This window comes from Dipodomys merriami, unplaced genomic scaffold, assembly GCF_024711535.1.
Source record: "Dipodomys merriami isolate MVZ:Mamm:240054 unplaced genomic scaffold, mDipMer1.0.p SCAF_7, whole genome shotgun sequence".
In the NCBI taxonomy this organism is placed as follows: domain Eukaryota; kingdom Metazoa; phylum Chordata; class Mammalia; order Rodentia; family Heteromyidae; genus Dipodomys; species Dipodomys merriami.
In genome coordinates, this window is record NW_027206290.1 from 6,059,149 (window position 1) to 6,071,175 (window position 12,027).

Consider the following 12,027-nt stretch of genomic DNA (forward strand, 5'->3'; position numbering starts at 1 on the left):
CATAGGCCATAATCCACAAGTTATTTTTTCACTGTTTAACCAACTTTTACTATATTTACTAAAAAATAAAAACAGAATTGTGAAAGGCTTCGATGAGGTATTTAACAATCCTCCCTTAAAAAGCTTGGAGAAATAAAAACAGTAATAGTACATTTATTTATCCAACAATAAATTCATGTGAAATATTCAGGCATGGTCTGGAAATCTTCCTATTACAGGATGAAGCAACATTGACTCCTAGTTGTATCTACAAATTTCAACTCACTGGCTAACATCAGTATTCTGTTCCCTATTTTTGCACAAGTTTAAAGAACACTGTCTTACAATTCATTCATGATAGTCATTCAGCAAATTATTGGATTAGGCACCATGAAAAAGACTTAGTAGTCCCTAATTCAAGAAATTTGCAGGTTAGTTTCATATATAGGTGTCAATGTGCCATCAATAAAAGAAGGAAAAATGAATAACGCTTAAACAGAAGCCATAGAAGTTCCTGTTAAAAGAAGCTAAATTAACACTTCTTTCTTTTGTGCCTTTATTTAGACTCAATACTTTCTTAGAATTTGTATCATTCTGAGACAATTCTATGAAGTTTTGAAACTAATATTAAACCTTCGGATAGCAAATTGATACATATGTCTGAATATAATAGCAACTTCACTTCTTTCATTTTACTTCTAGACTAAGATGCTACTACGTCAGCACAATAAACACACACACACACACACACACACACACACACACACACACACACACACACAAAATTAGGTTCATTAGGCTGTTACATTGGTACAGATAATTCCTAATTGTTACATCTGCCAGTAGTAGGTTCCATGATTCACACTATTCATTGTTAGCTGCATTCATATGGATATTCACATGGTCCATTCTTGGCTACATTTTACAGTAACATTTCTGTCAAGTCCTTGGAATGCATTTTCAATATAATAATAGTGATTAGGGCAACTAATAATATCTTTGAACTTGAAACAATGTCAAAAGTTTCTCAAGGCCAGTCAGTGTTATAATACCTAATTAATACAAGCTGGGTAAAGACCACTCTCAGGATCTAGCTGAGGCTATTCTAAAATTTTTAGCATACTTAAACAATGAAATGATTGAATATTCATTTGAATACCACTGTAAATAGAAGTCTCATAAGCATTGTTCAAGGATAGCATCTAACCACCATCTACTCACAACATTCTTCTTGAGAATTTCTGACCCACTGGTCTAGCAGTAGCAGTTCTCAAGAGTCATTGCCTCAATATACACAAAATCCAACATTCAGAAACACAAGAATCAGCATAAAACCTCACTAAATCAAGTCAACTATAGGCAGTAAGAGCTCAGGAAAATTCTAACTATCCAAGAGATATTCTAAAATCTAATCAATTACGCATCACCCTTTCTCAGAACATGGGTTTCATGAATAATGGTTTCTAATTGCTTCACTCCTTACTATTAGCACTGCCTAAAATGTGAACACAGTTTTATTTTCCCAAATAGGTTAAACAAATTAAATGGCTCTCTTGATCCACACAAAGATAATCTATCAATTAGCCTGCTCTTCATCATGCCTCAAGTATTAATTCAGAAATTACAGAAATTAAAATGTATGGAATCTTGACCTCAGTCAAGTGAAGCTGAGATCCTTCCTTTGTCTTTGTCATCACAAAGACAAATCTGTCTTAAGTAAAGTATGTGTGGATAAAGTATAATAATTATTCAATGTCATTTCCATAAAGTTGGGAAAAGTATAACATTTTAATGTAAATCTTTCTTACTTAAAAAAAATTGAGAAAGGGGTAGTTTCCAAAGCTATTGTTTTCAATTATGTTTATCATAGTGTATACACTGAAGTTATCCTGGACTCATTAATTTATTATCAGTTCTTTTTCTTGTTCTTTTCTTTTTTCTTTCTTTTCCATGTGGGTGCACATGTGCATGTGCATGTGCAAGTGCGAGTGTGTGTGTGTGTGTGTGTGTGTGTGAGTGTGTACCTGTCCTGAGTCTTGAACTTAGGGGCTGTGTGATGTCCCTGAGGTTTTTTGCTCAAAGCTAGTGCTATACAACTTGAGCCACAGCTCCACTTTTGGCTTATTGGTGGTTAATTGGAGATTAGAGCCTCAGGGACTTTCCTGCCTGAGTTGTCTTCAAACTGTGATCCTCAGATCTCAGCCTCTGGAGTAGCTAAGATTACAAGCATGAGACGTCAGTGCCCAGCAGGATTTTTTTCTTAACATAATGGTCCTCCTTTACTCACCAAAATTTTCACTGAAACAAAGATATTAAATCAGTAGATTCAATGCCTTTGCCATGGAAAAAGAATGTAATAATATTTTGGGGTAACCAAACAAAAGATTGCTTACTGAACACAGTAGGCAAGAAAAAAAAGAGCTTAATGATACAGTTACAAAGAGTACTGCTCATCTCCAAAATCTTTTTTAATTAGCATACATAGATTGTAAAAAGGGGAGGATTTCATTGTGACATTTCCATACATGAGTAAAATGGATCCTAGTCAACCTTCAACCTTTCTTTCACTCATTCTAAAACCTTATTGACCAAAAGGATATCTGCAGAAGGATGTCTGCTTTTCACATTAAGGAACAGTGGGATCCTGGCTTAACAAATCATCCTAATCCTTTTCACAGTTGTCAAGACAGATACAGAATCAGAACTAGCCAATATGAAATTGTGGCTCAAGTGAACAAGTGACTTTTCACTCTTCTTTAAATCTTCCTATAATATTATATGTCCTGAAGGGACACTACAGAAGGTTGTAAAACTGTAATATTCCCTCTGCATGCACAGAAGGAAAAAGAGAGGAAAGTCCCTATATAAGGTATTTTAAATTCTTTCTTTGGCCCTCTAGCTTTCCAGCTGACAGAAGGATAACTAGGAGGAGATTAGGAAATTTTAAGTAACTTTCTCTACTCTCTTTGCAGCAAAGCCCTTCAGAAGGGCTTTGTGTTCTCTATCATTCTTCTCCTCCTCAATCCACAACACCACGTGCAGTATATCTGTACTAAACTATTTATGCACTTTACCTAAACTGTCTTTGCTGGGGTCTTCAGCGAGCTTCATATTGATAAATCCAGGGGCCATCTCTCAGCTTTCATTTTATATAAACTATCAGTATTTGACACAATAATTATTCTCCTCCTAACAGACTTCTTTGACTCCAGGCCAGTTTCTCTTAATTTCTTCTTTTCTTGCCAGCTGCTCTTTTTCCTTCCTAATGATGGAGTCACCCTCGATTTGGATTATTTCTCTTGAGTTCAGACTCAATCCCAGTGAGTTTTCTAGTCTCTAATCCTACATGTATCCATCTATGTACCAATGGGTCTCAAATTCATATCATTCTGCTCCAAGATTCTAGACTCCTACTTGTCATTTCCATGTGGATTTTAAATAGGTATCTCCAACCCAAATGTATCTAAACCTGATGTTTTGATCCATCCACAATCTTATATTCATTAATTGAGAGTCCTTCTTAAGTAACAAAGCTACCCCCACCTACAGAGACTTCAAGATGCCTTTCTTTCTCATATAGTCCACATTCTATTCATTTGGGAAATCATATCATCCTGCCTTGAAAACATATTCTAGTATCTTGCCATTTCTCATGGCTACTGCTTTCACTAATTCTCTGGAGAATTAGTTCTATGAATAATTATTTTTATTTGACAAATATTTAGCAACAAATATGTATGACATGACATGATTATGTAGTGGATATCACAATCAAATTAACCATATTCTGTCTCTTTTCCATTTCTTACACATGCCAGCAATAGTCTAAACTTGAGGTCTTTGTCTTAACCTTTCACAGTCAGTCATGGGGCTTGAATTCAGTACCTAGATGCTATCTTTGAGTTTTTATTTTTTTGCTAAAGGCTAGCATTCTACCACTTTGAGCCACAGCTCCTCTTCCAGATTTTGAGTGGTTAATTGGAGATAAGACTTTCACGAGGACTTTTTTACCCAGGCTGGCTTTGAACTGCGATCCTCAGATGTAAGCCACCTGAGTACCTAGGATCACAGGCATGAACCACTAGCACCCGAATTCCTATCTATATTTTCAATTTTAGGGACTATGATGTTTTGAGCTGTTTGGGGATTTTAGTCTTTGTATGTTCATTTCATCGTTGATATTTAGTTGGTGGTACCTGTATTTGAAAGGTATCTTCTAAACCAAGTGAAGCAGAGGACCCAACCACTGAGCATCCAGAAAATCCAAGGAGGAAATAAACTGCTAAAGGGAACTCAAGAGAAAGAAGAAAAGAGAATCTGTTTGTAAGCCTAATTTACTAATTAGAAAAAAGGGCTATGATTCAATGCCAGTGCTAAGATTTCTAATGAAAATTATAAAAACAGACTATTTCTCCCCTGTCCCCCACCCCAGGAGCCCAGAAGCAGCAGATGGAGTACAGGGGAAAGTTAAAGTGTAAATTAATACAATTATAGTGTAGGGTATTTTTTATTAATATTCTTTCATATAGACAAAAACTTCCCCCACCCCATTAGTTATATACTAATGAGGGCATCCCTATCTCCCAAGGTAGAAATGCAAAAACAATAAACCACAAGCATACTCATTATCTAATGTGTTGCAACAAATTGTCACCAAAAGTTAGTGGCTTAAAACTAAATGAAGGCATTTTCACAATAAAAAAAAAACTAAATGAAGAATATCTTAATCTCTCAGAGTTTCTATGATCAAGGAATGCATAAGCATGATGGTTAGGATGTCCTTACTCAAAAGTAACCATGAAATTCAGTGTGAGGTTGGTGGAGGATATATACATCTGAAAGCTCGACTGGTTGGGAAGACTCATTTCCAAGATACTTCACTCATAGAACTGGCAAGCTGCCATCGGCCGTTAAGAGGAAGCCTCAATTCCCCACAGTTCCCCACAGAGGCCATTCCATGAGAAGTTTGTTTTTATAGTGAAGCAGCTGGTTTTTCCTCCAATGAGCAATACCTTTCTAGTGAGGCCTAGCCTTCCCCTGTACTCTACTGGTCACACAAGTCAGCCCTGATTCAGTAGGGGCGGCTTACCATATAAAATTGCAAAGTAATGTCAGTCCACCTCAGAGATGATTCTGCTGTATCTTTTCCCTGCTTATACTTTTCAAAAAGTGATAGTATTTGTCTATCTTCTCTGCTTTTCACCTCTTGAGAGCCCTATTTGATATCACCTTTTCATCTTTGAGAATTTAGCCTATTTTTGCTAGCAATACATTTCTCATTTTAATGGTAGATCACAAATGATAAAATTGTGGCCCTTTGGGGGATAATATAAGAAGGTATAACATCTTGGGGAAAAAGATGATTATCTACCTTCCTATGTTAGACCCAATAGATCTTGAGAAAAGGGGACATATATCAAAACATTGAATGTAGATGAGGAAAATGGGGTCACAGAGCTTTTATGCCCCCGTCTACAGTACATGACTTAAGCCATGTATTTCAGCTTTCTTGTATATGAAATGTAGATACTATCACTGAAAAGTCTATCAAAAGTGGGAACAATTTTCTACTAGCCATGTATGTACAGATACATACTGAGAATTCAAGTCATATTCAAATTTCACCATGTATATACACACATAGTAAAGTATTTCTGAATATGAACCATATACACACGTATGCATACACACATCTATGCATAAAAATACATATATATTTCTTGAATTGTATAGAAAATATTTTTCAAATAATAAATTCTAAATTTCTTATATAGAGTACTCATCATTGGCAGAAGCACTCACCTCTCACTGTATCATTCCTTCAATAACGCTACAAATACTGAGCCATTCTTCTACAGCTAAGGTGCTATGGTTCCTAGTACTGTGAAAATAGAGCTGATGTCATAAACCCATTGTGTTACAGTGTTGCTAAGGGCCATACCCCACTCATATTTACTTAATTCCTGAGGCTACTAGTCTTCCTAATCTCCAAAATCCTGCTTGTATTACAAAGCCAAAACTGGGAAGTTTTCTGAAGGACTAATTTGCTTTTAGAGACTTGCTAGGTGGATGACCAATTAAAAAATCATCTCAGCTAAAAGAACCCCTGAAGTTACAAAGATTCTTTACTTTTCATCATTAATCATTGGCAGAGAAGCAGAATAGTTGAAGTAGGCAATAGCATTAAAATAATCAATAACTATATATATATGTATATATGTATATATATATGTTCCCTAAATATTACAGCATCTTTACATCACCAATGAACCTGTTTTCCCTCTTTTTTTTTTTTTTGGTCCAGTTATGGGGCCTGAACTCTGGGCCTGGGTGCTGTCCCTCAGCTCTTCAGCTCAAGGCTAGCGCTCTACCACTTGATCCACAGCACCACTTCTGGCTTTTTTCTTTTTGCTTATGTGGTGCTGAGGAATCGAACCCAGTGCCTCAGGCATGCAAGTCAAATGCTCTACCACTGAGCCACCTTCCCAGCCCCCTGTTTTCCCTCTTGTGAACATTTCTTCAGGAAAATCTGAACCCCCAAGTCATAATGTCCCTGATAACTAGTTGACAAGTAATTCCTTCCGATATAGGGAAGTAATCATTAATATTTTCATTTATTCTGTAAGAACAACCTAATAACAATTGAATGAAACTCAGAGCTCTTGTAAAAGTCTGTACATTTTTATTACCATAAATGTTTCAAGTAAAAGCTCAGTAAAAAGCATAAGGTAGCCTAATTTGAACTTCCTTTGTGCTTGAATTGGAATGATTCTCTTAAAACACTCATACCCAGCTTCCACTTCCTGGCAAAATCATGAATTGGCTAATGTTATTTTAGAGGCTTTCTCATTCCTCTTTCCCAACATCACTCTTTTTCTATTGGGCTTCTTTTGTTACCTAGGAACTCTCCTACTCCCCCTTCCCACCATAATGTCTTCCACATTCCACCTACTATTTGCTCATATTCCAGACTCTTCATAATTCCCCCTTCTACCATTATGATACATTTTTCCTAAGACTAACTTGCTTTTAGAGGCTTACTAAGTAGGTAATAATTAAATCATCTCTACTAAAATGAATTAATCCACATTCTTTCTGGAATTGGTTTTAAAGCAGAGATACATAGAGACACTCTCAATATCTCCACCTAGAATGTGGTGGGTATTTTTGATTAATGGTAAGATGGGATAATGGGTACAATGGACCTTTTAGAAAGGTCCATCTCATTTGGTCTAGAAAGCTGACACTGGAAAGCTACCCTCCCTGAAATCATTCTTGAAAGTAGGAATGTAGTCCCAAACATCAAATAAATATCCAATGGATTCTCACTTCAGTTAAAACCTGCATTCCTTTTTATGGCAAAAGAGATCTGGCCTTTTTTTAACCTGTCTACCTCACACAGAACACAAGTCTTCCTTCTGTCCTTAAACCCCCTGAGCTGCAACTCTACTCCTACTTGAAGCTCTTACAGTGCTATGTTCCAGTTTTTAGCATGCAAATTACTCATAATTTATTTTCCAATGCAAATGCCATCTCCTGGTACAATCTAAAGTAACCTCATGATCACTTTCTAGTATATCATCTATTTTATTTCTTTGTGGTGCTAATCATTATGTGAAATTCTCTGGTTCACATATTTGTTTAGCTGTCCTTCTTAGATTCTTCAGGGTCTATCATCTATCTTTACTGCTTTGTACAGAGTATGGAACTCTGCAAAGCTCAACACATATGTGTTCATGGTGACTCCAAACATCACCTTTATACCCAAGTAATTTTGTAAGGAGTCCTTGTTGTACTAGTATGGGGAGGGATGGGTTTTAATACTAATATAACCAATATAATTAATTTGTATTTATAAGACTTCTATTCATCGTGGACAATAGTATTTCTACTGAAAAAAACTGTAGATATTGGATTCATAAAGATTTCCTTTGACTTTTGGCAAAGCTATTCTTTTGATGAGATCAAATGTGAACACCAGTATTCCCTTGAGAAATCCAGTTAACAGATCTCATTTTGTCAATGCTAAGAAATTACAGTTCCCTTTGGACAATTTCTATCTCTGAAATCTCCAAGGCCTGTCAGAAGATTCAGCGAATAATCTCTCCCATATGCAGTGTAGCTAAGCAGAGAAGCAGGTCTCCTGTGGGGAAAATCAATACAGTATGGCAAATATCTTGCGCCCTCAAAAAAATAAAAAAGTCTGGACATTTTTTTTTCTTCCTACCAGGACGATCCAGTGTAGTTGATGGTAGCTTAGAAAAAAAGACATCTGAGAGCATTTCAACTAGCTTGCAAGAGATTTTGCAAGACCCTCGCAACAGAAAAAAACTGAGTTGACTGAATTGCTATTTCTTAGGTGTGCTTCTATCACACATGAAATATCAAAATGAATTTTACTAACATGAGAGTCAAAGAGATGTTTTTTTGGTGGGTCATGGGTCTTGAACTCAGGGCTGGGTACTGACCCTGAGCTTTTCAGCCCAAGGTGAGCACTCTACCACCTGAGCCACAGTACAACTTCTGGTTTTCTAGTGGTTAATTGGAGATAAGAGTTTCACAGACTTTCCTTCCCAGGCTGTCTTTGAACCATGATCCTTAGATCTCAGCCTCCTGAGTAGCTAGGATTACAGGCATGAGTCACCGGCCCCTGGCTAAACAAAGAATTTTTTAACCTATTCTTTGTTCTAAGAAGTATAATTTCTTGCTTTTTTTTTTTTTTTTTGGTTGGTCGAGGGGTTTCAACTCTGGGCCTGGGGGCTGTCCCTGAGCTCTTTAGCTCAAGACCAGAGTTCTACCACTTGAGCCACAGCACCACTTCTGGTTTTCTGGTGGTTAATTGGAGATAAGACTCTCACAAAGTTCCTGCCTGGGCTGGCTTTGAATCAGGATCCTAAGATCTCAGCTCCTGAGTAGCTAGGATTACAGGCATGAGCTACCAGCACCCAGCTAAACTCAAAGAATTTTTAAACCTATCCCTTGTTGTAAGAAATACGAAATTGATTTTAAAGGCATACAGAAACCTCAACCTTAACAGAGAAACACAAGTCAGAAGATGTAAAACAAACAAGAGGAAAAATGACTTTCCCTTTAAGACAAACATGTAGCCATGTTAAAAAAAAATTACAGTAAAATGTTTGAAACCACATGTCCTAGGAAAGCTTGACAAAACTATTCAACTATTTCACTAACTGATTATATTTATTTAGAAAATGCACAGAATTTCATCTTAACAGATAAAACAAAAACTTCTTGGTGTTTCAACGGAGGAGGGAACTGAAGGTGAAAAAAAATGCTTTTTTTCCCACCAAACCTCTTACACTAGCTCTTATCTCAGCTCACTTCTCATTAATTAGCTCTCCTCTGCATCTGTTTGTACTTACTGATTTCAGGAGTAAGGTTTTTGTTCAGCTACCACGCTCTGCAAAATTACAAAATTTGCCTTTTTATGAACTACTTACAATCTGCTAGATTTGGAGTATGACTCATAGGCCTGCCAATGGACAGCCACATCGGCGGTGCTGAAAACCAATCCTTCGGTTTTATTCATGGTGCTATATGGTTCCATAAAAAAAGAGAAAACCAAAAGTGTAGCTAATGCACTTGTCAGTTGGGGTTTAAACAAAGTCTTTGATATGATGGTAAGAAGAACACCTCTTTGTTGTGGTCTACCTCAATCCACATGTACTAATTAATAAGTCATAGAAGTCAGAGGTTTAACACCTTTGCTACATTTTACAGGTACTATATTATGTTTTAAGATAATACATTGAAATAAAGTTTTTTGTAAATCGTAGGCTGAAATTTCAACAACAAATCGCAGGAGTATATCTTCTAAAAAGTAGTCATATCTTCTAAAGAACCAAGGGTCGCCCGTTTTTAAGGCTTCCAAATAAGAAATCGGGGTAATTACAACACCAGCTGGAGCACTCAGATAAAGTTGTGTCCCCTGGTGACCTCTAGAGTAGAACCTAGCTCCCACAAGCAAGACTGGGGCTGCGGGCGGGGGGGGGGGGGGGGGGCGGGACAAGAAGCCAGGCAAATCCCAATACATTTGATCGCATCCCGTAGCTCCCATTTCAGAGTCAACGGTCCTATTTTATACAACCCTAAGGCATAAGAAATCTGCTCCTTCCAAGCCGTGAGACCCACTGGGTTGAAATCCAACTTCAAACACCGCTGCTTCCTCACCACCACCCCCGGGTCTGCTCCCCAGCGCCCAGCTTTCCTCACCACGCATGGTGTCGAGCTGACTTCCACCCCTCTGCAATCTTGCAGACAACCTCTTCAGCACTGCTCGTTCCCCCAGCGAGAGAAAGGGGCCGGAGGGGCGAGAGAGTAGCGTCCTCCACGAGTCCCTGTCGAGTGCGCCAGCCCAGCCGCGGAGCACCCGCCTTCCGCACGCGCAGCTCTCTCCAGGTCCCCAGGACGCCTCCAGGCTGGAGGCTGCCCAGGAGTCTTGCTCGGGACTGTGTGGCAAGTCACCCCAACAACCAGGTGTTCCACCTCCTCACCGCCACCCCTCCTATCCTTCAACTTTGCAAGTTTGGAACCCCAATTCCAAAGCAGCAACAGGGGGACAACTCAGCTGGAGTCCCCGCCCGCCCTCACAGGCGGGGCAATAGCCCGCCAGGGGCGGGGGCGCTTGACAAATCCCCTGGACCCGGGCGAAGGGAGCCAGACGCCTTCCAGTCTCCACTTAATAAGGATGAAGGTTGAGAAAATGGATGCAGAACTTGTCACCCTAGGGATGGAGGGAGAGAGACAGAGAGACAGAGAGACAGAGATGGATAGACTGCTTCAGAAAAGGCGATGTGAGGAGCTACTCCCCAGTGCGCTGAGGATAGAGAAGGTGCAACAGATAGACGCCCCAGCTCGCGGAGTAGGCAAAAGGGATGGGGTTGCAGAAGAGTCTCCAGGTTTCCCCAGGTTACCAAAGGGACAAACTCCTGATAGAGTGTCCCTGGAGGCGAGGAGAGGCGAAGCACTGCCCGGGTTCCTCCAGCACCAGGCAAACTCTTCCCAGGCAAGGCAAGCCTTCCACTTGGCCGAGCCTGGATGTAAACAGGCCGGACCGCTGGCGGGGAGAGGCGCGGTGCGGTGCGATGGGGATGGAGAGGGACTCACCCTTGATGCCGGGGGGCTTTCTCTTCCTGGCCATCCTGGGCCCCCTTCCCTCCCCCCGGACCCCTCCACGCGCTTCCAGGGGCTGCGGCGCGGCTCCGGGAGCTGGCGCCCCGGGCTTCCAGGCGAGCTCTGGCCGCCGCGCTCAGCTCAGCGAGCTCTTTGTTGCGGCGATGGCATCTGCGCGGCAGCGGCGGCAGCCGGGCTGCGCGCTCGCTCGCTCGGCTCGGCTCGGCTCGGCTGCGGCGGGCGGGCGCCGCCGCCCCTCCGCTCTCGGCCACGCGGAACTGCCCGCCCTGGTTCGCGCTCCAGCCGCAGCGGCGGCGGTGGCTGCGGCTGTGCAGCTCCCGCTGCTGGCGGGGGGCAGCGCCGTGGCCCCGGAACGCCCGCCCAGCGCTGACCTCCCCCCCCTTTCCTACAACTCTCTCCCTCCTCCCTGCTTCCCCAGCCTGGGTCCCGCCGGAGCCAACGGGTGACGGCGCCCTTACCCAGCTGTCGCTACTGAAGAAGGCCACAGGGGTGATGAGGGAGGGAGAGATGCTGGGGAAAGAAGGGAGATCGCAGACGCAGGGCTAGAGGGAGAGAAAGCAGCGTGCAGCCGGAGTCTGATGGAGCCTGAATGTGCCCTTCCTGCTTCTGGGGCCTCCTAAGCTTCCTCTCGGAGACACAACCAAGAATCCCAGGCAGTCTGCGACCACCACTCACAAACCAGCCCCAGAGCGTTCCTCCTCTTCGGCTTCCTCTGGGATCCAGAGCCCGAAGTCCAAGGGGTCCATGAACTCCAGGGCGCACTTGCCTCTGCCCGCCTCTTGAGTAATTCGGAAGAGGAGGTAGGGATGCTAGAGGCCTAGGAAGGAGAGAGTTTAAACTCCCGGGTGGCTACCAGAAGAACCTGCAAACAATGACCTTGGCCGGGGCCTCAAA

General features: G+C 41.3%; 1 protein-coding gene across 4 annotated transcripts in view; it reads right to left on the reverse strand.

Moving 5' to 3' along the window:
* Positions 1-11,156, reverse strand: part of Slc44a5 (solute carrier family 44 member 5) — a 349,067-nt gene extending 337,911 nt beyond the window's left edge. For 2 of the 4 annotated variants that reach the window (XM_070007303.1, XM_070007304.1), the window contains exon 1: positions 5,782-5,856. Coding sequence is in view for 2 of the 4 variants with exons in the window: in XM_070007306.1 (XP_069863407.1) it covers positions 11,107-11,140 (34 nt within the window). In the remaining 2 variants the exon portion in view is untranslated. Of the gene's footprint in view, positions 1-5,781; positions 5,857-11,106 lie in introns of those variants that run through there. The other 2 variants (XM_070007306.1, XM_070007302.1) reach the window with 2 other exon arrangements.
* Between the last annotated feature and the right edge of the window lie 871 nt (positions 11,157-12,027).